The following is a 25,471-nucleotide window of genomic DNA, read 5'->3' as shown; positions in this document are numbered from 1 at the left end:
AAAAAAAAAAAAAAAATTAAAATGAATTATAATAATTTGTTAAGTTATAATTTTATTTTAAATCCTAAGTAGGCAGAACATTGATTTATTAATTCTACAGTGTTTTTTTATTCTTATATTGATATTTACACAGAATAATTTCTCCAAAAATTATACGTAATCCTAGTTTATTCTATAAAATATATCATTTAAATTTTAACATTTTAATTCTTATTACAAATTGAATCAACATATGTTACGACCCGGGATGGACTGGGCAGGCGGGATACTGGAAATTTCTCGGTGGGCCGCTTGTACTCGTTGGGAAGTTTTTTTTTATGTTTATCGGTTTAGGCTCATTGTATCAACAGACATAGATGCATTTTCTAATGTAATTGTATTCTAATAGAAATTGTATAAAATTAAATAAAGTGTCTTTTAATAATAGTATTAAGTGTTCAAATTCTCAAAATAACAAACAGTAATTTTGTATGAAAATATACGTTTTTTAGGGTTGTTTTCATAACATTGGTATATCTAAATGGGCCGTTTTTTTTTTATTTTCCCAGTAGAAATTTCTGACCCAGTACGGCCTTGGTTATGACGATCAAATTCATTACCTATTCAATTATTTGTTATGATTAATTTTATTGATAAAAGTATAAGATGAATAACTTTGTACTTGAAGAATTTGTAGAACAAGACTATTAATATTAAGTTCTATTATACAAGAAATTTATTGAAAAAAAATTAATATTTTTATTGCTATAAATGTTCAAAATTTGATTTAGAGTGGTATAATATATTGGAAATTTTAATTATTTTCAATATTTTTTTGTATTAGATCTAAGATTTTAAATATAATTACATATTTCACAAATAATTGACTTATAAATTTAATTATTTTATTTTACGAATATTTTGACTATAAGACTATTTAATACCTTGTCTTATTGTTATAGAATATCTATAAAATTATTATATCAACTAGTCTAGATCTATTGAAATCTGGTTTTTAAATTCTGAATAAACTAAAAAATGTATTGCCTTGAGGGTAATGTTTTTCTTTTCTTTTACCAACATGAAAATTATTCGATTTTATTGAAAACAATCAAACAAGTTGAATAAATAAATATGAATATGGAATACAATCGATCTATACCATACTTACGACTTACCTTTATGATAGGTATTGTAGTAACACAATATTGTTACTTATCATAACGTTTATCTGTACACATAAATATAATTGTGTGTGGATTTTAAGTAGGAAAATAGTATCTAATAATTGTTATTATTAATGCTTCACAATCGAATTGTAAAATATATAATTTTTATTACTCTTCTTTAAACGCATTTTTTTTTATTGTTCAATAATTTAAAAACTTTTGCCTTAAGGTCTTACATTTATAATGTATTAGATATTGCATATCCGGAAGTATTACCGAGAAGTATAAAATGAAGGAAAGTTGTGTCATAAATGTATTAGATAAATTATGTATTCCGTTTCCGGATATTTCGTAAACTAATTTCCAGTTATTTGTTCACACTGCAGTAACCGTTGAAATAAGATTTACAGCAACACAAGGACAGAATAATATGTGAAAAATGTATACAAATACAATATTCAATGTTTTAAAAACATAAAGCGCTATTTATAAAAGTATATAATATTTGAAGTATATTTTATTAAAAAATTAAAATTAAATCATGAACAATAATATAGTAAACAACTAAAATAAAACTAAAGAATACAGTCATTAAAAATAACTAAGACTCAGCGTTAACTTGCTGTATCTTACATCTATGTATCCATAATTATTATACATTGTTAATAACCCGTTACCGATGATGACGATATGTCACCACACCTACACTTACCCATAAGTATTATAAAAATGACAAAAAATTAAAAGTAAAAATAAAAACTTAAATTGTTACAACTGTACACGTCGAGAAGTTACGGTGTATGTAGTCAACAAGTGGTTATACAATTGAATAATGTTACATAAATATATGAAATTATTCAAACTACTCGACTGTTCATATCGCAGTGCTCCTGTGCATATATACATTTATATATACCCGAGCACTTGTACTTTGGATACATTTCGATTGGTGTATACCATCAGTTATAATATACAACTGCGATACGACAAATCGCCATGTACCTGCGTACGTTTTTTGGTAAACTATTTACAACGCGCGTGTACCCGCTCAAACGAATATAGCGAGTTCGAAGCACTATCGAACACTTAGCCGCACGATAACGTGTGTTCGGATGAGCAGCGTACAACTATGCATTTTATTACTACGAACCAATACGATTAAAACATAACATAATATATTACATTACAATATTGTTTAAAAACATAGACGATAAACATTTAATAAAAAGCTTAAGCATATAAACGTTCGAGAAAATAATACATCTAAGTAGACGTGTACATTAAGATCTATAAGTATCGCTGCACATAGAAAGCGGGCGATATCGATTACTTATCAATGTTGAATTTTTTGTCATGATAATTACCGTCGATCGGTATATTTTCATAAACTTCTACGGTCCATACTGAAACCGTAACCGCCCCTCTCCCATAATTAACCTTACGAATATAAATATACATATATATTTTATTGCAACTTATACACTATTATAAGGTAGTAATAATAATAATAATAATAATAATTGTTATTATTATTATTATGATAAACGATTATAATATATAATATTTTATAATTACAATAAAAACATGTTCACAGAACGTACGAAATAGACAATATATCATTGATATATGGGACCGATAACAACCACCCGAAAACACCGCCGATCGGCATCGACGATTGGATGGTTTTTTAAATCAAAATGAAAAAAAAATATGCGCTCGAGACGCTTAACACCCCCTCCCCCCATCAACCCTTAGCAAGCGGAGCCGAATATCACGAGAGCTCACGTGAACGCCAACGGCCGCGAAAACCTTGCGCGGCACGATGACTCTGTTGGGCATACGCGCGCGACGAACGAACTTGCCCGTCGGTATGCGTGACGCGGTTGGCGCACTGCTGTCGAATGGAGAAGACGCGAAAAAACGCGTTATCGACAACGAACCAAAGCTCGCGCCCGCTCAAGCCCCCCCAACCCCGTAACCCCGAACGCGATGTGTGGCGACGGTGTTCGCGAAAATTACCTTCCGCGATTATCGCTCGCCGTAAGCGGCACTGCGCACGCCGCCCGTCCACCGCCGTCCACGGCGTGCCAGCGAGTACGACATGGCCGACCGCAGAGTGTCGCGTACGTCCGCCGAAACATTGACCACTGGTCACTGGTCGGAGGTGCTACGCGACGTAATGCGTTTGCAACTAGTACGAGTAAACGCTTACCGCCACCGATTCGACTTATCAGCACCTTAACCGCCGTTAGGCACTGACAACTACGTGGCTATATATATATATATTACGCAGTATACGACAATAAGGAATTGCGTGCAGAGAAAATATACAATGTGTAGGAATAAATAGAAGAATAGACCACTAGGGTGTGGTTTTGACGTCGAGAAAGAAGCTGAACCGGGAAATCACGCGTATTGGTTAACGCGCAGTTTCGCAGCCCTGGTTTGTGCGATTTGGCTGTCGAGTGTTTAGGCGTTGTACGGGTGACAGAATTGATAGACGAGTCGCTGCGAGCGTTCCGTCTTCCGCATGATACCTTTTTTGTAGTACTGCCGCAGACTCCGGGACAGCTTGTCGTAGTTCATAGCCGGCCGGTTCTTTCGGCGGCCCCACAGGCGCGCCACCGCTTGGCTGTCTTCGATCTTGAACACGCCCTGTTTCCGATCCAGCCACCGGATCATCTGTTGCTGCTGTCTGCTCGCGGTGGCGGTGCCGGCGGCCGATGGTGGCGAGAGCTCGGCGTTGGACGTTGTCGACGCGGCCGGAGACGACGGCGGCGACACGTGAGCGGCGACGTCCTCGTCGGCGGTCGCGGTCTGCTCGGCGGCCGCGGACGACGTTATCAACAGCTCTTTGAGGAACTGCCACAGGTGGATGTGTTGCGACGACGACGTGCCGTTCGCACCCGCCGAAGCCTTGTTCGCCAGTGCAGGGATGGTAACGGTGCTCGGTACCATGACGGTCGCGATCCGTGGTTCCGCAACGACGGGAGGCTTCAATTGCGCCAGCACGTCCGGTTCGTTAGAGTCCGCGTCGCCACTGCCGTCGCCGTCTGCCGATGATCCGTTGCCGTTGGCCGTGCTGCTGCTGATACAGCTGTTGCCTACGTTTTCGGCGGTCCCGGCCACGCCGTCGCAGCCGGTCGTGCTGGTGGTCGTCACCAACGCGGCCGCGGCTGACGGCTTCTGCAGATGGAAAATCGGCGTGGGCTTGATGTCTTCGTCCTGCGGCTCCGCTGTCGCTGCCTCCATCATGACCGTCAGCAGTAGCCGGTCGTAATAATCATCCGACACCGCGGCTTCGGTCGTCTTCCAACACGTTTGCTGCACCATGCCGTCGTCGCTCTGGAAATTCAAACAACATTTCAACTCGCGAGCTAGAGATACGACGTGCGCGCCGAGCGAACGAGTTCACGTGCACGCGCGTCCTTGGAGTTGTCGTGATGACGACGTGACCCCAAGGTAACCTGCCTATACCCACGTAAAATTTTATCGTTCACGTCACCGGATAGTGCGTGCGGCGAGAGAGCGGACACGCATATTTTTAATACGGCAATAGTATTAGTACATTAAAACGAATATTTTTCCCCGGTCCAAACTGGTTTGAGACTTGCCACTTGGTCTTAAAACCGGTTAATCCGAAAATAAATGACGAAATTGTTTTTCAAGTACAATACAAAATCGAAACCGTTTTCAAACTTGAAACTCGACAAAAACGAAACTCTTTTTGAATTGAAACCAGAAAAAAAATCGAAACCGTTTTTGAAACCTAATCGAAGTTTAAACTCCAAGTATGATTGATTTGTATTACTTTCACGTAAAATATACAAGTTGTATTCTTTTTTTTTGAAGTGAAAAACAATTTATATATTATATACATATACTCGTATCGATATGGTTTTAAAAAATACAATTGTCTAAACGAATATAAATGATAATGAATTCTCATTGAGAAAGAATATTTCATGTGCAAACGGAATAATAAAAATTAAATTATGAATTTTACTACAGGTTAATAGGATATTATGATGATATAATAATATAGTACGCGCAAATGGTTTTTCCTTATGTTTCTGTTTTTTACCGCTTTAGATTTGTACGAAAAGTTGAAAAGTTTTTCATTTCTTAAGCATCTAATTTAAATTTCAAATAATAGTATAGAATTCAAAAATTTTTTAATATCTTAAACGGAATCAATCATGGGTTACATACTATCAAAATTGTAAGGTAATTGTTTTCGACCTACATGGACAATATAATAATACGATTTCTCCAAATTATTCTGTTATGAACGACATTCCTCCATTCCTTTATGTTGCAATGAGGCAGTATGAGCGTTGTATTAGTTAAAAAGACGCTGGTAATGAAATACTATTGTCAATACGTGTTTCCGTAGACTGTAACTGATTATAATTTGTTAAATACAACCTAAATTATTTTCCTATTAGAACATTCATATATTTATCAGATATTTTTTATCGTCGAAGACTTTTTCTGTATTGCTTTAATGTTCGTCTGTTTATTTTCAACCGCGAATATAAATGTTTCTGGCAACTGTATTGAAACTATACACAATACACAAGTCATAACTTATGTATAGTATTTGGAACGTAAGACGCACACATTTATCTATTTATACACACGAAATATTCTTCTTGATGTCCAGTAAACATATTATGACTAAATATGAAAATTAGTTTTTCAATATAAAATTTTCTATCGAGGAATTATTATTGGAATTTAATCGTCAGATTTAATAGAAAAAAAAAAAAAATTTTTGATACGGTCACGTGACCGCGTAGAAATGAATTATAATACATGTGTTTGACAAAACCGTGAGAATGGTTTTCAGCCTCATAACACATGTCGTCGCGTAAACGACAGTATTACCTTAAATCGTTCCATATCAAACATTAGTGTGCAGTAAAAAAAAAAAAAAAAAACGGAAAACAAAAAATTTTTCTGTGCACGAGATGAACGTGGACACGACCAGCTATGGGTATGAGGTGGGAGGGAGTTATTATTTTTTTTTTACTTTCTACCGGACACTGTCGTCGTCACGCGTGTTCCTTTCGATACGATCAAATTCCCAAAGCGTTGGCGGGCGTGGTTAACGTCCATTCGTCCTACACAAGGTTATTTGAAGGTGGTATATATAAACCACCGCCGTCGTCCAGCGATTACGTAACAGACACGCGCGTCGAAGACGCGGACCTCCAGTAGAGGAAATCGTTAACCACGACTTTCCGCGTTTCGAAAACTCTACTTGGCAAATCAAACGCAACCGTAATAACGTGATTAATCTGCATAAGATTACGTGGAAAAGACGATGAAAAACAGTTTCGAACAATAACTGTAACGATACGCGAAGGAACCAACAATGGATTATGTAGAGGTAACAGTCGAGGAAAAAAGACAAATTTAAAACATGCTCATTACGAACACACAAACGTTAGTCGCAGTATTATTATAGTTAAACTCGTTATATTATTACGTAACCACTTCATCGATGCCGTACAAGAGCCTCGTCGGTGTCGTAACGTGCGTTACTATTAAATATTCTTTTGCGCACTGGTCACGTACCGAACACATTGCGCAGGGTTTCTCGAAACTCCGTGTCGTACGGCCGCCATTCCAAAGACTGCCCGCGTGCAGCGTTCAACATAATATACGGCGGGACACGACACGGATCGCGCACTACCGATTACTTTTCGTAATTTCGTCGGTGCAATGCTCAATTATCATATATATGTATACATATGTATATATATTTTTTTTGTATTCGATACCGCAGGGCTGTGTTCAAACACGGCTCGTACACCCGCAGCAGTGACCGTACACGTAGTGGCGTGCACGTACATAGAGTAGTGGAGTGTAAGTTACGGAGAAGAAGAAAAGCGGCGGCGGGACGGGGAACCAGATAATATGGCGACGCGCAATAAAATAGAAATCATAGTCGCCGCGGGCGTACGGAATAATTTTAATTTATATATATATATTTTTTTTTTTTTACGGCGACGGGTACGCGCGAAAACCTGTTCCGTGCCGCCGCGATGGAATGTGGGGCGCGCCCGGGCGTTTCCCTCGCGCACAATCACCGCCGCACCCATCTGTTTCGAGTTGCGCTAAGACTTTGTAGTTCGCGTATAGATTATTCTACTGATTTATTTATTTCAATATTTTTCTGCACTCAAATTTTTGTCCGACGCGCATGCGTCACGCGCGAACCCCTCCCACTGAACGTGTAGGTTATGATTTACAAAAGAACCAATTGTCGGAGAGAGAAAAACCTTCGTTGACACTAAAAAAAAAAAAACGTAGGAAACCAAAGAATAATAATTCGCTCGTTTTAAATACATATATTTTTCTTTTATTATAACGGACCGAATGAGTAGAGCAGAACATACGAAGGACGTGTATCGGTAACAATGTTCACGTCCCGCGCATATTGGATTAGCGTGACGAAAATAATTTAGTTGCGACACGGTCAAACGAAATTTCAAGTCTCACGTATTGCGCGTGTATTATATAACCCGACCAAAAACGCAGAAATCGTTTCGGCAAAAATACCTACTTTCATTTGGATAGGGCCCACCGGTAGTAAATCTATCTAATCATATCTAACGTTTGCGGGTGTACAAAGGGGTATTACATCGACCATCGAGTGTAAACTGTAAACTATATTATATTTACCGCGTTGGTTGTCGTCGAAGGGTCGCTGCACGACGCTGGTGGTGGCGTAACGGACGGCACTTGCGCTGCAGTCGGCGGGCTGTACGCGACTTCGTTCGAAGCCACGGAGAAGTATCCGGGGTCCATGCCGCTTTGGTCGAATATTCCGCTGCCATCGATGCTGTAGTCGTTGCAAAAGTCGTTGCCCAAACCGTAGGAGTTGTCCACAATGTTATCGATGTTATCGCGACCACCGTCGGCTTCGGTGTTTCGTTGTTCAGGATTTCCGCACCGGTTCAACTCTAGTTGTTGTTGCGGTTGCTGTTGTTGCTGTTGCTGCTGTGTTAGGATATTCCAGGGCATGCCACAATTACCCGTTGTATCGGCCGCGGCAGCGGCTACCATACGGTCTAGCCACGACGACGAAGCGGTCACGGAATAGTAAGGACCGCCGTACAACAGTAGCTCTTCGTCGTTCATTTCGTCTTGCCGGAGACCTTGTCCGTCATCGGTCTTCGGCGACGGAGTCGCGTCCATTCGACGACGGGATCCGCACGGGATCTCTCCATCGTCGTCCGTACCGAAAGCCGCTGTACGCGGTCTGCGCCTCGCGGGTCGAACGGCCGCTGTCGGGACGACGACATCGTCGTTTTTAACGCCTCGCAACATTTCTATCAACAATCGATGTTTGTTGCCTTTGCTGGCCGCCGTTGCTGGCGGCGTCGCCGCGGGGAAACTGCTCGTTGTCGTCGTGATGGCCGTGACCGCTTCGGTGGTGGATTCCACTACCGCGGTCGAATCACTCGGTTGAACAGCAGCGGACGATAGAAGTTCAATCGCCGGCAGCGGTGTCGAGGCCGTCAGAAGCGATCTCAGCAGAGTGGTCTTGGAGGCGCTGTCGACGTGGCTGGTCGTTGTCGTCGTTGCCGGTGGTGGCGACGGCGGCGGAGGCGGTGGCGGTGCCGTAGCCGCCGTATTGACCATGCTGGGTACGACGGCCGCGGGGCTGGTGGCGGTCTTGGTTCGACGTACGTTGTCACCGTCGTTGGTCGTGGTGGTCACAACGGCCGCGGCTGGTGACTGTTGCATGTGGAAGATCGGCGAAGGTTTTATGTCGTCCTCGGTGGCGTCGCCGCTGAAAAAGCACATGTCGTCGTATATGGACAACAGTTGTTGCAGGTCCAGTTGTTGTTGCTGCTGTGACGTAACGGCCGCCGTTGTCGTCGTGGTCGCCGGGTAATAATCGCATTCACTGTCGGCGTTCAGCATGGCGTTCGTGTGCACCGTAACGGTCGCAGAAATAGCGGCCGCCGGTACGCGACAGTCGGCCGACGAGGCGTCGCTGAAATATCCTTCGGCACAGCCGTTTATCAACAGCGACAGGTCGAAACCGTCGAACTCGTCGTCGTTGTCGCCACCACCACTGGTATCCATTTGTTGGTGTTGCTGTTGCTGCTGCAACTGCTGCTGCTGCTGCTGCTGCTGCTGCTGCTGTTGGGAAGACGACGATATTTGTTGGTGTTGGTGTCCGGCAACCGGGCCGCCGTCGGGCTGTTGGGCCGTCGTCGTTGACCACCACCAGAAATCTGTCGAGGGTTCGTCTTGCTGCGTTTGTTGCAGATTCGCCATCATCATGGTCGAATCGCCGGTAGTCGTCGAGGCCGCCGTCGAATCGGTGCAGCAATCGGCGCCGGCACTAAGAATCATCGCAGCCACCGCGGGGGCGCGATATCCGTTGTGACAGTAAACGAATGAGCGACGGTTGTCGTGCTACTACGTCGTCGAAAATACTGCGCAAACAGAAAAAGCACAAAACGTGGACATTAATTAAACGCACAGTGTTGCGATCAGTTATTACGTGCAAAAGCTCTTGTGTTACGCGCCTGACGTACGGTATAATAGCGTAACACGCGTGTGTATCGTTGAACACGAACAGAGCGCTGTGAACCCAAATAATAATTTCTGTCGAACGACTGAAGGCGCGTCGCTGCAGTCGACGAACTTCTTCTATTCGTCCGTGTCTACGTGCGCGTACGCTTGGAATAAGCGGCATCGGTTTAGTGACATAGATTTCGCCGCCACCGATAGCAGCTCTCTCTTTTCCGCTGCCGCCGCCGTAGCAGCACGGCAACGCTGCAAGATAACCCACTATTACGGCGGCTGCGGAGGAGAGAGTGTGCAGACAAAGCCGTAGCGACAATGCGCGTGCGTGCGCAATGCAATGTACGCAGTGCGAGTAGTAACCGAACGCGCGGGTTACGATCGTATGCGCGCACTTGTTGTCCGCGGCGGCGGTGGAGGACGAAGCGGTGTTATGGCGAGACGGCTAGGAGGAGAAAGGTAGGCGGCGAGAAGAGAAAGCGGTCAAGATGACGTGTCCTTCCACGGCACGTGTCTTCTACTGTGTTCGTCTACCAAAGGCCTAAAGACCAATACTTGAGAGATTGACAATCGCAGCGTTAAAGTCACACACACACATGCAGGCGCGCGCTTCATGGGTACGAAATAAAGACGGGAACGGTGAACGGTTTACGCGGGTACATTATTTTTTTAAAAACCAATAAAACAATTAGTCGTTCCAGATCGAAAGCTTTACCCCGTTGGGCTTGAAACATCGCGATAACGTGCACACCATTTCGAATCGGTACGCAACAGCTACGTGCGCGATGGTGTCATGCACGAAGACGGATAAACGGTAAACGTTAACGTTATTATTGCGATTACTTACTTCGACCGCCGTGGTCGCGATCTCAAGAACAGTGTTTGCCGTCCGCGCGTATACGGGGCGATATGCGAACAAAGTCACGTCCCGCGAGTACACCTGACGTTGCCCGTGCAGCGCATTCGAGACGACCCGTGGCGATGATCTCCGATTGAACAGTCGTTGTTTGCTGAGACGCACGAGAGACTCCCGCGCGCGTGGCTGTTACTTTACTGAATGTCGAGTGTCCGTGTCCCGCGACTGCGGTGCGGATATTATGCGCCGACGTGTTACGCGTACAGGCAGTTGGCGATTGGTCGGCACTGCGGCAGCGGTACGGGCGGAGCAGGGTAAACATTCTTAACCGAAGGCGGCGGCGGCGGCGGCGGCGCAGGTCGAGAAAAAAACTTCTCCCCGCCACCCCACCGCCGGTCGCTAACGACAGAGCGTCGCCGTCGCTTTCTATTCGCACGGCTTTGCGCAGTACGTGTACCCGTGTCGGCAACGAGGCGAATTCGCGAGTTTTGGCATGCTCGTCTCGCGAACTCGCGATCGCTGGACGACGTGAGTCACATCCGTCGGACGTGTGGCTGTGGCAACGTTGATGTTACCCGTTTGCTAAACCGTCCGACGGTTCGCAACCGTTCCCAACCGCCGGATGGTTTTCGAATACGACCGCGTTGTTTTTTTTTTGTTAATTTTTTTTTTTTTGATGTATTACATTCACGTACACATGTTACGTTGGCGTTCGGCCGTCGAGTCGCGGAGTTCAACTAACGTCGCCCATGTATTATGCATAACACATGCGCTGCGATTTCGATGAATACCTACGAAAACGATAACGATCGCTACGTATGTAATACAGTACGTTGTACACAGTACAAGTGAAACAAATGCATCAAATCGGTGACGAGCGCAGAGTAGAAAAAAAAAAACACGTTATAATCGTGTTGGACCTTTTCAAATTGCTCGTTGTTCTATTTGCAGTCGCCATTGTCCGAAGTGCTTCTAGGGAATACATTATATGTTTTTTTATTCTGTGACTACGGTTTAGCTTGCAGTTAATACACCAATATGAAAAAAAAAAAATGAAAAAAAACTTATCGCCGTTTTGACAAATCGACGTGGAAGGCAAAAGAACCGGATTTCTCCTGCTTCTCATACTTTACCACTGTTCTATCGCGTTCCGAGGTCATGGGCAACCAAAAGAACGACCAGCGTATATTTTATTGTCGCGCACACGACCACGGGCGAATTGTATACGTGTATTTACATGTATATTTGTTCACTTAATCGTATGGCAGTGACGACGGTAACGTTCGATAATAGTGTAAAAATTGAAACTGTTGGTGTGTTCACAAAAATTATTAATCAAATTTATATGACTATAAGTTATATGCTAATATTTTAAAACTTCAGTAGGATAGATAATTGCCATGCTAGTTTCTGTAATATAATATTATGTATTTATTTACGCAACAATATATTTATTATTCATTTATACCACTTTACTATTTGATATTGTACGAGATAAAATTGAAATACCAAATAGCACTTATTGTTGTATTATAAAGAAAGGTTGAATTTATTAAAGTTTCAGATATAAAAAAAAATAAATATTATCATATGTACCTCAAATAAATCGTAAAATGTTGATTTCACATTTGTAAAATCTAAATTTTCACGTACTTTATACATTATATACAATATACAATACATTATATTATACTTTTACGCAATGCCATAATTTATAATTTTCAATTGTAGTACTATTTATAACATTTATTTTCGCAACGTTCTACCGGATATATTAATTTGCATTTTTGTCATTATTTCCATATTATTCTGAGAAAACAGAATTTTTAAGTTTCATATGGTTATTATTTTTCTAGATACAGTAAACTATAGTAAAAAAAAGTTGCAAACATTTTTTTTTTTTATGAATAAATAACTTGAATATATTATGTCAATAATGATGAGGAAGTAAAGCCATGATAAATAAATTGTTAAAAAATTAATCAAATGCCTCTGGATAGTACTGAAATTGAGTTAATTAGACTGAGCATCTGTATATCATTATTTTTCTTTCTGAATAAAGTATTATGAATAATAATAATAATTATTATGGTACTAGTATCTACTCATAAAATGAATACAATCTATATTAGTATATAAAAAACAAAAATTAAAAAAAACGTATTTAATGAAAAATCTCAAACCACACCATTTTAAAATACATTAATTATACTTAAACACTTGAAATTGTTCAACCATAATTACATTTTTTCTTCTTCGATAGTAAAATATATTATAATGAATATAGATTTTAATAACAATGCTATAATTTATAAATTAGCACTGAAATTCAAGATTATTCTGTTATTATATTTTCAAATAATTTAACTCAAAATTATTTTTTTATTAAAATAAATATTGAAAATTCTTGATACTTACTTAGAATATTCAACGTTTTTTATTTTATTGAAAATTGCATGAGAATACGATTAAACAAGTTCTAACAGTATTCTACTGTGTTAAATTCTCGATTTGAAAGAAATAGTAAACAACTTTTAATGAAATTATTTTATCATCAAAAATATAATTTATAGAATAAAAAAATGTAGTTATAAAAATAAAATACAATAAAAATTTTCAAATCTTTAGATTCAAATAATTAAGCCAAAAAAATTAATTTTTTAATTCAAATGAAAAATAATAACTTATATTTTTAGATTCTAAGCGGCTCTTCATGTTTGCTAACAAAATATATATAAGACGTTAATTTTACATGTTTTGACTATTTGAAAAATCAATACAGTTTTATATAAGTTAATTTGTTAAGTATAAATTGGTTCTCGATACTTAATTTAAATAATAAAATAATAAAAATTAAATTAAAATTAAAAAAATATTAAATGGTTCTTACTCGTATATTAATACATAAATAAATAAACAAATAATTTATATATAGAAATAAATAAATAAAAATTTAAAAGTATAATTATATTTGTAAAGTATAACCTATTTCCAATTAAAAATTCATTGTCACGTTATATACTTAAATCCGTATCTGAGTCGCGATTTTATTATTAAATTGATTTATTTATTAATATAATATATAATATAGATATTATCTAAACTATTTATTAACTTGTTTATATTTTACTTAAGATAAATCGTTTTTGTAGATTTTATGCTCAAAAAGTAAATTATATTCAAACGTTAAATTTAAATATTATAATTATAACTAAAACAAATTTTAAAATATTAATAAATTAATAAATCACTTGATGTGTCAACAATTACTTAAATACTTAAATATTAATCAAGTTCAAAAATCATCACATTATACACTAGTACTATGAATAAAGATAATTGAAAGTTACATTGAAAAGCTATAAAGAAGAAATTATATTGCTAAAAATAAAAACAACGATATTATCAAAAAATTGAAGAACAATAATACTAATAATGAAGTATTAATTTTATTTACGCTTAAATAATAAATGGTGTTTGTGTAAATATGATTTCTAGCGTACATTATAAACACTGATAGGTTTTTACATATAGACATGGTAAGTATATATTTTTCAGTTAACAAGCAACTCAATTATGATTTGATTATTATTTGTGTTTTATATAGTAGGTATTGCTGTAGAATTGATAGCTTGAATTATATCGACAGATCCATAAAATGCGACAATATCTACAAGTGAAGCATGTGCTCCAGCAAACAGAGTGAACAATGCAAATAAAATTATGATACAATCTTTGATAACGGTTAACCAGCTCATGCCTTTTGTTTCACCCGCTAACTTGCTATTATTTTCTTGTAAATTGTCACAGTGCTTTAGATCTATGTCATCAAATGTGGCTGTGACATATTTTTGCTTGTTTAATTTCTTATCATTCGATTTCTCATAATCATCACCATCCCAATAATCACATTGTTCCCAGAAAGTAAACAAATGTATAACGGCCGGACATAAGAGGCCTAGAATGGAGAAAAATACTGCTCCGAATAATGAAATAACAGGGGCGAGGTTGGGTACAATGGCAGCTATAAAAACTGCAATGTAAATAATAAAAATAAATGAATATGGTATGCACTAAAATTAAAAAATAATGATATAATAGTATACTGTACATGTGATAATAACCATGATGGCTCGCATAATGTAATACGCTCCGTTCATAGGGGTTTCTTTTTGTTCTAGCTCCACTTCAGGCCGTTCAATTGTTTCATAAGACATAGTACTTGCTGTGGAAATCACCGTGTTTATGGTGTCATTATTGCTAACAACATCTGTTTCCACTTTACTGTTTGTGGAAGTTGAATATTTGGCATTTTGTTTGTATTTTCGCAGCCACGGTTCCAGACTGTCCCATACGATTTCGCTGGGTACACAAAATTGTAGGCCGTATGAGAAAATTATTGAAAGCGTAACCAACATCTTAACAATCTCAGAAAATCTATAAAATTATTTAGAAAAAAATGTAAAATCAACATAACTTCAAACATTGCTGTTATTATGATAAAAGCCCAAGTCAGCACACGATTATTTAATTTTAATTTTATTGATATACATACAAGTCATTGGGTAGATTTAATGTGATCGAACCTTCAGTGGTATTACCAAAGCGCAAATATCCGAGAAAACCGATGGCAGCATAAAAAGGCACTGTTATCATCATGGCGAAGTTTAATACTCCACACGGCCGACCGTGGAGGAAATATTTGGGTTTGCGCATCGAGTTCTCAATCGGGAGGACCTGATATAACCATAAAAGAAATATGAATAATTGAAAAGTAACTATTGCAATGATTTAATATACTGACCGTGCCAATACCCTCCATGGCAAAGACGCCAGTGGCGAAGAATAGTGGAATTTGTGTAATGGGAGCGATCCAAGGACGAGACCCAATATCAGGCAACGCAACGGATGCCGCTAAAGTTTTGTTGTCAACAAATGGACTGATACCGGTCACCACCCACGTAATGGTACACCCTAAGCCGACGAGAATGAATGCTGTAGCTATGGCTGATAGTGGAACTAACACCTTGAGCGTGCGTATAACACCAAGCGGAAGAAGTGGTAAAGCGAGACCCAAGATCCAAGTACGAATGGAGAAATGCCATTCTGGAGACGTATGATTGTCGGCGACCTGAAAAAAATTGACGAACACATTAAATATAGAAAGACGTAGTAACGTATATGAGTATATTTACTATACCCACTTGTTTAAATGAGGTAGATATTAATAAGACATACACGCAGTTGCCAAAATAGTATGTACAAAACAGTGCCGCATTGACGAAACTTCTTTATTTAGAATTATTATGAAATATTTGAATGCACAAGAGATATTCCGAAAACAAAAATAAATAAATATTAATACTATAAACTCCAAAAAATCAGATATGTATAATAATTTTAATTGGTGATCGATATTTTTTTGTTGTTAAGGACACGACGAATTTTTCGTTTAAGTTCCAAAACATTCCGAACTTTGTTATGGTAAACTCGTGACTTAGTGTATCCCTGTAAAAAAATCACACGGCGTCAAGTCGCAAGATCGAGGTGGGTAGATTTGGCCAAGCAACGAGATTAGTCTGTCCGGGAATTTCTCACGCAGCAAAAGGATTGTTTCTTTTGAAGTGTGACAAGTTGAAACCAAAAATTTTTGATGTTCATTTGGTCCAAATAAGGCCAAAGACAATTACTGAGCTCAGTAGGTAATCTTGTATGGTTACAACAAGACAGCGCAACTTGTTACACTTCAAGAGAAACAATCCCTCTGCTGTGTGAGAAGTTCTCGGATAAACTAATCTCGTTACGTGGCCAAAGCTACCCGCCTCAATCTTGCGACTTGACGCCATGTTATTTTTTTTATAGGGATACACTAAGTCACGAGTTTGCCATAACAATGATCGAAATGTCTTGGAACTTAAGCAAGAAATTCGTCGTGTCCTTAACGAACTTAATGTGACAATGTGTTATCCAGTGATGATAAATTATATGGAAAGAATAATCGCCTGTAGAGCTAATAGGGATGGTCGATATTGTTCTTCACAGTTAAACCTTAACTTTTCCTGACGAGAATGTAATATTTCTTATGTTTTTTTAAAAGAAATAAATTTAATTTATAGCAGATTTAAATCTTGCGTTCTTTTTGAGACACTCTATATAATAAAATAGTAAAATAAAATGATTATATCTCGTATAATTTATTTATTTTTATATTATTGACAATATAATAGTATAAATAATATTATTTCGTTTAAAAATATTTTAATTGCTTAAATGTTTTGATATAAACAATTTCATAGTCATAAAAAATAAAATGCGTAACATTTATTGTAATCTTTTTTTTATCATATGATATTTAATTTATATATTTATTTAATTTATCTTATTCTTTTCGTATTTAACCTTATGGTTGGTTTTGCAATTGAATTCTACTTGATCCATACACTTTTACTATGAATTGTTATGTGATAGATTCATTTGAATTGGGATTTAATTAATATATTTATACGTAAAAACAACTTAATTGTTGTGTAATCATAACTACAAACTTTCTGTTGAAAAATGTTATCAAAAAACAAATAGGTTAACATACTCACACGTCCTTAGAATTATGTACTTCAAATAACCATAATATAACAATTGAAATAATGCTATCAAATATTGTATTTAACGTCATATTTTAGGGTTTTAAATAATATTAGCAAGTGTTTATATAAAAAATAACTGTTCGATTTTCAATAAAATAAAAACTGTTAATTCAGTCAAATTAAGTGGTTCATAAATTAAAATTATATTATATCATCATAGATAAAGAAAATATATTTATTATAAATATTATATGACACATCTATAAAAATGAGCAAGAACATTTAACGTTGGTTTTTATTTTTTAAAATAAAAAAAAATTCATCAGATTAACTAATGTCACTCACCAATACAATGTATATTCTTATATGCTTATTATAATTGGTAAATATTTATTAAAACTGCTTTCAATTTATGATATTATTATTAGTTTTCTCCTATGATTAAATGACATGCATAATTCAAAGACCATTAAACATTTTAAGATGATAGGTAATATACTTTGATTGCCCATAATTTTAGATTGATTTTAAAGTTTGTGTATGGTAAGAGTTAACTTTAAAAAATTAACTTGAAAAGTACACTTTGATTATAAATGCTTGTATGAGCAGCTGAAAAATTTAAGAAATTTGTAATCTTGATTTACTGATTATTACTTTTATCGTATAATATGTGGAGAGTAAGTAATAAATACATTATTTATTTAAAATTAAGTAAGATTTATTTATATAGTGTTTTACGTTATATTAAAAGTTGTATTGTATTATTAGTTCATTATCTTACTTGGCGACCGAAGACCAGGCACGAAATCGACGAGGTCCTGAATTAATCGCCACATAAGCAGTGTCGGCGAATCCAAGGGCTGGACGACGTATACGGCGAGCCAATGTCTGCGAGCATAGTATCTAAAAAATATAATTTTCATAAATAATTAACTGGTAAGTAAAATTATAAATTATATAATTATATAATTATATATATACTAAAAGACAAAAAAAAAAGAATAAAAAGTTGTTGTTCTTATGAATATCATTTTAAAGTTATAAAGTGAATTTAGTACATTAAAAAAATATTCAAATTAATTAAATAAGAAATACTTTAATCTTATTATGACTTTGCTAGAATCTTTAATAAAAATAATGAAGATCTAAACGAAATTATTTGAAATATTAGGAAAAAATTAAAAATTCAATTTCTAAATGTTGATATCAGTCATATTTTGAAAAATAAAATATAAATAATAACTTTGGAAAAATTGCAATGACTTTTATTCCTGTAACAATCTTGTTATTGCTTTAAGAGACACATTGACTCCTTAAATTTGATTTATTATCATGTATTATTTATTATATTGAAGTATGTACTATTATTTCTTATTAAAAAAAATAAAATTTATAAAATTAAACTGTAATAAAACAAACTTTCTCAATTTAGCAAAAGTTTTGTTTTTGAAACGGGAACCAAAACCTTAGTTAATTTTTGTATCATTTTTTTTTGTATAATTTAGTATAATTTTGATGTCAATAAATATTATTATAATTTATAATAATATATTATTAGTAATAAAATTTCAACTTAATTAATATTTAGTAAGCCCCACGCGTAAAAAAAAGTCAATGGCAATGTCAACATTAAAAATCATAGCCATGGTTTTATGAAATCGTGACATTTTCATTAAAAAAAAATTCAATGTCAAAGGTTCAAAAATATAGTGAGTATAGGTAAGTTATGACAACACTAAATTTCTTTAGAAAACTATTTTGTTGTAGATTTTAGCATACCGAAAATTGACCAAATTTTCAATTATTTAAATAATTGCAATCATATTTTATTTTATATAATTTTTTGACAAAAAACAGTTAAAAATGTATAAATAACGTACATATAAGTTTGAAGTATATATGTATTTCATGATTTACATACTAATGTACTATTATTTTTTTTATTTATGACTTAATTGCATTATTGTTATTATAATTTTACGTTATTATTAGACTTATTAAATATTATTAATTGTATGTATTTCGTTCAGTAAAATCGTGTTTAAGTGAAAAAATTAGTATTTCTTGATAACAAAATTTCTTTCAAAGAACCGTCAAGTTAATTTGATAGAAGTTCGACTGTATGTTCATCTAAATATTGTGTGTATATATATATATATATATAAATATCACTGTAATATTTAATATAACAATAATCGGCATCAATTATCACTCTTCTATAATATATTTACTAATCGTTAGAATATCAACAAATAGCATTCAAACTATATCAGGTTTGCAAGTTTTGAAGAAATTGAAAAACTTTGCACGTCTTACCAAAAGGTAGATGCAGTGCGCACATAGCACTCCGATGGCTAAAGTTCCAAACAGTCCGAAAATAAGTCCGCCGTTTTTGAACGCATTCGGCATGGCTAGTATACCTGTCCCAAGACTACTTTTCATTAAATGCAATAAGGCGCCAATAGCTCTGGAAATCGAAATCGATAAGTATCGAGTCAAATAGAAACAAATATTAACTATTAAACACACGTGGTTGTACTGGACTTATCTCGCATCTGGAATGGGTTGTACGACAATTGCTGTTTGTCATCTTTGTCACAGTACCTTTCTACACCAACACGGTCGTTAATAACGCTGCTATTGTCAACATTATTTCTCGTCAAATTTATAATGTTCGCCATACTGTTGTTGTTTACAAGGTTAACGATATCACGAAGGAGTATATTCAATCCATGTTACCTGGAAAAGGTGACATGTACAAATAAATAAGTACCAATAAATAATCGACCTCATTTTAGTTATGATGATTTTTTTCTTTTGATTATTTTCACATAAAATATAGCTCTAAAGTAACGTATACATATCAACATATATTAATGTGTTCAACGCAATTTAATTAATTAATTCTTATATGATTGCCGTTTTAGTATGGAACAAGTACCGGTGTATTTTAATATTTTGCTTGAACACAACTCATGTAATATTGTAATCATCGGTGAAAGTTTTTTATTCCAACAGACACTAGAATTTTTAATGAACATATTAGTATATCAACAAACGAAAATGTATTAGTAGAGCTAAAATATTTATACGTTGAAATAATATTTTTATGAGTTTGGAGAAAGTAATGAATGCGTAATGTTGTATTAACGTTTTTGTAACATACCTATACATAATCTTGAATTTAATTGGTACGCGTTAATTTCAAAACAAATGTGAATTTGTAATATCAATATTATTTTTTATCAAACATGTCAAAGAACTAAATATTAATAAGATATAATAGCAATACAATAATGGGCCCACTGCCAATAATATAAATACTTGGTAAATAGTAAGCAAATGAGAATTTACAGAATACGGACACGAAAAGGATCGTACTCGAGAAAATAAAAATTTACTACGTATTCAACTAAAGAATAATTAGAACATATTTCTTAACACAGTTAACTTTTTGTGAACACCAAGTCAAAAATGTTTACATACCATCAATGAAGCTACGGAGACTTGATGGTTTTATTTATTACACTGCAAATGTCATGGCCGATTTCTATAACGCGTTTCCACGTGGACGTCTTGTTGTTTCAGTCCAAAATGATATTTTCAAACTAGTTTTATTTAATACACATATTGAGAAATAATCTCGGGCATCGAGTGTTAAAGTGTTATGGTAGATATTGTATCGTTGCTAACTACTAGTACTATATAATTTTAAAGACGAAATCACATTTGAGTGCACTAAAGTAGTAGGAATTTGTAAAGTTAGCTCGAATAACGATTAGGAAATAAACATTAGTAAAATATACCTATGTGAATTAACGAAAACAAGTATGTGACACCATCAGTTGCTGTAGTGTACAACATTGGAAATAATAAAACTATAAAGTGCATAATATCATACCATCTATGTTTCAATTTATACGATAATCGTATAACTATGATTACTCAATCAGACCACCTTATAAAATAGTGACGGTGTTGATGGTTATAACGTCAACAATTAATAAATATATTGAAACGAGATTAATTGAATTTTATCGCACTGTACATTAAAGCAGTCTAAGTGATATACTTATCTCTAACAGATACATAAGGCTATGAAGTATGGTCATACGAGTGTCTGAACACGTCATTGTATTATTATATGTATTATATGTAGGTATATTATTATATTACAATATTTTAAATAAATTCTTATTAAGTAACAATTCAACAAAGCTATTCCACTTTTTTTTCTTCAGCTTTTACAATCTTTAAAGAACTTTTGTTGCTTTCGATTTTATCTTTTATGACATTGAAATTATTTTTGAAATTGTGTGTTTATGCTGCTACGTGTTATAATAAAATAAAATTATCTATTGAGATCACAAGTTATGTATTTTATTATTTTTTCCTTTAAGACAGCGGTTCTTAACCTTTTATAGTTCACGGACCTCTGAAGAAAGATTTTTAAAAATTGTGGACCCCTTACTAATTTTTTTTTTTTTTAATACTTTTTTTTACAAAACATCTCATGTTATTAAAACCAAAATTATAATAATTATTTTATATAATAAAATACATTAATAGATATAATAAAACATAGGTACATATTTATAATTATTCTTATTTCACTTAATTTTTTAATTAACATATTTAATTTTTTTAGTTTTAATTTCTTTTTTTAATATTCTTAAAATTTAATTTTTTATTAGTTTAATACGATGGTTGAAACACAAGTTTTATAACATCGTATAATGATAAAATCTATCTATAATATAATATTATATCTTTTTTTATATAATAAAAAATATTAAAAAAAAAACAATAATATTATTAATTCAACAATATTATAATAATGCACTCATGCCATGTATTGATGTACATATGTTATGTTTTTGGGCTGCCGTGGACCCCCGATATGAGTATCGCGGTTCCCTAAAGGGCTGTGGACCACAGGTTAAGAACGGCTGCTTTAAGAGAACATCATTACAAGATTGCGTTGTCTTCGCTTTACAATGTATAATAAGTTTCTAATGTGCAACATTGCAAATCTGCGTTTTTTAAACGATTTGTGAGTTCTTTTTAAATTGTAATGTATAATGTAATAAAATACATATGTCACAGTATAGATAATATTCCATAATTCAAATTTAATAAAAAAATTCACTCATATATTATTAAAACTAACAACACAAAATTAACAATATATTTGTTATATTGGATGTTTATAAGACGAAGATATCATAAGTAGGTAGTGCATCCTTTTAATGAGAAGTACAGACAGGGCTGTATTAAGGATCAATGTATAAGGGAGCGAATATAAATATGACACCCCTCATTCAGTATTTGTGCCATTTTTTCAAAATATAACACCAACATTTATACTTGATTAAATCCATCCAGAAACATAATACATATACTTAACTAATCATGTTCTTATATTTTATATATATTTACGTTAAATGGTAGAAAAACTTCTCATCTAGCTTATATCGTATAGCAGGGATGGGCAATTCAAAGCTACTCTTTTTACGACACGATTGAGCAAATTTATTGGCATATCAAAAGATGACTGCAACTTATTTGCGCACATTTACCTTTTTCACAACTCATTTGCGCACAAATCACAAATCGTTTGAGCAAAATTTACGAACAATAAAAACCTTTTTTCAGAGAAATTTAACCACATATAGCAGAGGTGGCCAAACTTTTTTTGGTCACGATCTACTGAAAATATACTTCACTTTTATCGACTTTATTGGAAAATTTTTTTAAAAATCAGAATAAAAGATTAAAATTTTACAAGTAAAACTTATCAACAATTTGTTCATAACCACCACGATTAATTTTTGTGCACGTGGCCTAAAAATTAATTCTAACAAGATCGGCTCTGAAATCGTCCGCGATCGACCGTTTGACCGCCCCTGACATATAGTTATACATAACCTGCGTACCTCTCCAAGTTTTCGAATTTATCATTACTGATGGTGGAAAATTATTATACTCTTACAATGTTTTCTTTTGACCTTTATAAAGCCTAACAATCTTTATCTATCCATATTCTGGTGTCATAAGTTGGCAGGTTTAAAGATGTTGTTCGACCTATTTAATTTATCACAACTTTAAATAAAATAAAATAATTTTTATCACAATTATAATCATTTTTACAACCAAGTCATTGCATAATTTAATAAATAATATTATTAACAGTAAGTACAATAAATAATTTAACCTTTAAAATAATTAATTTATATAGTTTAAAATAAAGTTCCTACACGTACATATTTATTTTTCATTGGTGCGCGCTTGCATTAGAAATATTAAAATATCAATTTTCGTAAATTTGTAATCAGAATATATTTTTTTCGTATATTTTAGTTTTTTTAATATTTCTCTTCTATGGATTTTTTTTTTTTTTTTTGAATGAATTCATTTTTAAATCAATATCGATTTGAATTTCTATTAATACTTGAATAACTAATAAAATGTAATGTGAATGTAAGGATGGGAGCTATGCAATTAATTATTAAAGTACATTTGAAAATTTTCAGCTCCATTCGTTATTTTTGGGTTATTGTCTATTACACTAGCTTATAATTCTGGCCCAAAATTAGTACCAAAATCAATATATTTTTTTAATATACAATCTGAAAAATCCATACTTATTGTTGCATGGCGCTATTGAAATTATTTTAGTGAATACATTCGGAACGTCATTTGAGTTTGAATTTGATAAATCGAAAAAGTATTTAACCCACCTTCTAATCTCAGAATCATTTTTCAATTATTTTTTTAATAAACTTATATTTATTCGCAACTCCCTGAAACAATTTTGTCCTAACCTAATAGGAAACCACAATTTAAAACAAACATTATACTTTTAGAGTATATGGATACTCTGTACACTCCAAATTGTACCGAAATTCACAATCTTATGCGCAAATGAGTTGTCGTAAATTAAAAAATATATTAATATGTGCGCAAACGAGTCTCCACCCAAAGGATATAGAAATATCAAAGAAACTTACATGATTAAGCATATAAAACTCTGCGATGTCGCCAATTTCAATTTAAAACTACATTATTATTAATTTTCTCTCAAAATGTATGTTTCTATTTTCTTAGTTGAATATTGAATATGATTGTGTTGTCCAGAAATTTCAATCACACAACGTTTATCTAACCCTCAGAAAATTATTGCTGAACATTTATTATGAGTATACCTCCATCTCAAAATATTATCTATCGTTCTCCAATTAATTTATGTTTGTAAAAATTCACTACAGCCAATTCTTTGTTTCTTTCTGACAAATTTATTGTTATATCCATATAAAAAAAAATTAGAAAGTACACTATACATTTATACAACACGGACTATATATGACACGACTATAATTGATCGAACACTTCATAAACTGAATTATTTCTATAATAATTTTGGAATCGTAACTATTGTAATTATCTTATATTTTCTCCCAATGGTAAATATTTAAAACTAATATTTACTGTACTCAAGCGTTGCAGATAAAGCTGGGCTTGGCTCTCGGCTTGCGGCTCGTTTAAGTTTAGTATATTAATAATTAAGGCTGGGCATTAACGAGTTAAAATTTAAAATTAAGTTAAAACGTTAAGTTAATTAACTCGTTACTTTTTTTACAAATAAACTTTTAACTTAATAAGTTACTTTTTTTTTAAGATTAACGTATTAATTTTTAAATTTAAAAGTATCTAAATTAAGTTAATTTTAGTGCAAAGAATAATGTAAATTATTAACTCATCGCTGGTCGCATGATTTTTTTTCTACATTTGGTCATTTGAAATAAACGTTCAGTCGCGCGAAGTAAATATTCTCTAAGCAGATAAATTTTTCTTTACACGGGTGTTTACAACGAACTAAACTAGTTTTCAATTAAATAAATGTCATTAACGAATAATGGTATGATTTTGATGAGCTACTCAATATTACAAATCCGTTTTACAGATAATAAAGTGGATACACATATTTATTAATAGATTGGGAGATTATTTACCCCTCGCAACTAGTGACGGGTTAAATGAGATTTTTAGTATATTTATAATTTACTATTTTAATATGAATTTCCTTTAGACGAAAATAATATGAAAAATAACTTTAATAGTTATTATGGTCGTAGCCCATTTGGCTCCCGTTTTACAAAAAGGTCTAACGAACAGATAAATTCCTAAACGGCTTCGGTTTTGTACACCACAAATTCCTTCCCACTTTATAAAAACTTAGGACTGTCTCAAAAGAGGTGTGGTTAAAAATGTCTTTGTGTACACTATGTAAATTATTAAAATTATATAAAAAAAAGCGTATAGTATAATAT

The 25,471-nt window shown here is 34.3% G+C and overlaps 3 protein-coding genes across 5 annotated transcripts in view; all 3 read right to left on the bottom strand.

Moving 5' to 3' along the window:
• LOC112688755 (zinc finger protein ubi-d4-like) overlaps nucleotides 1-1,808 on the bottom strand; it is a 9,810-nt gene extending 8,002 nt beyond the window's left edge. The window contains exon 1 of the mRNA XM_025562107.1: nucleotides 1,782-1,808. Within this exon, the coding sequence (XP_025417892.1) occupies nucleotides 1,782-1,808 (27 nt within the window). The remainder of the gene's footprint in view (nucleotides 1-1,781) is intronic.
• An 866-nt stretch (nucleotides 1,809-2,674) lies between these two features.
• On the bottom strand, nucleotides 2,675-10,817 carry LOC112688629 (flocculation protein FLO11-like). The gene is made up of 3 exons (XM_025561914.1): nucleotides 10,549-10,817; nucleotides 7,842-9,610; nucleotides 2,675-4,493 (listed from the first exon to the last, which is right to left on the bottom strand). The coding sequence occupies exons 2-3, from the start codon at nucleotides 9,525-9,527 to the stop codon at nucleotides 3,618-3,620; spliced, it is 2,562 nt and encodes an 853-aa protein (XP_025417699.1). The 5' UTR covers nucleotides 9,528-9,610; nucleotides 10,549-10,817; the 3' UTR covers nucleotides 2,675-3,617.
• A 3,153-nt stretch (nucleotides 10,818-13,970) lies between these two features.
• Nucleotides 13,971-24,522, bottom strand: LOC112688685 (proton-coupled amino acid transporter-like protein pathetic). 3 transcript variants are annotated; one of them, XM_025562004.1, is made up of 10 exons: nucleotides 24,152-24,332; nucleotides 20,628-20,749; nucleotides 19,671-19,880; nucleotides 19,458-19,608; nucleotides 17,923-18,044; nucleotides 15,762-15,846; nucleotides 15,362-15,688; nucleotides 15,113-15,294; nucleotides 14,669-14,994; nucleotides 13,971-14,590 (listed from the first exon to the last, which is right to left on the bottom strand). In XM_025562004.1, exons 3-10 carry the CDS (start codon nucleotides 19,820-19,822, stop codon nucleotides 14,157-14,159), a joined length of 1,779 nt encoding a protein of 592 aa, XP_025417789.1. In that variant the 5' UTR covers nucleotides 19,823-19,880; nucleotides 20,628-20,749; nucleotides 24,152-24,332; the 3' UTR covers nucleotides 13,971-14,156. The 3 variants fall into 3 exon arrangements, with proteins under 3 accessions (XP_025417789.1, XP_025417791.1, XP_025417790.1); XM_025562006.1 differs by lacking the exons at nucleotides 20,628-20,749; nucleotides 24,152-24,332 and adding an exon at nucleotides 24,347-24,522; XM_025562005.1 differs by lacking the exon at nucleotides 20,628-20,749.
• Between the last annotated feature and the right edge of the window lie 949 nt (nucleotides 24,523-25,471).

The sequence above is a fragment of the Sipha flava genome, unplaced genomic scaffold, assembly GCF_003268045.1.
Source record: "Sipha flava isolate LNK unplaced genomic scaffold, YSA_version1 3_pilon_pilon, whole genome shotgun sequence".
Classification (NCBI taxonomy): domain Eukaryota; kingdom Metazoa; phylum Arthropoda; class Insecta; order Hemiptera; family Aphididae; genus Sipha; species Sipha flava.
Note: the sequence above shows the minus strand (reverse complement) of the source record. Positions and strands in the feature narration are given on the sequence as shown.

Coding starts and splice junctions, on each gene's coding strand:
- LOC112688685 (XM_025562006.1), bottom strand. CDS start 19,822: ATGGCGAACATTATAAATTTGACGAGAAATAATGTTGACAATAGCAGC. Junction 15,847..17,922: donor GCCTGGTCTTCGGTCGCCAA/GTAAGATAATGA, acceptor TTCTAAATAAAG/AAGTTTCGTCAATGCGGCAC. Junction 15,689..15,761: donor TATCTACCTCATTTAAACAA/GTGGGTATAGTA, acceptor AATTTTTTTCAG/GTCGCCGACAATCATACGTC.
- LOC112688629 (XM_025561914.1), bottom strand. CDS start 9,527: ATGATTCTTAGTGCCGGCGCCGATTGCTGCACCGATTCGACGGCGGCC. Junction 4,494..7,841: donor CTTCGACGACAACCAACGCG/GTAAATATAATA, acceptor TTGAATTTCCAG/AGCGACGACGGCATGGTGCA.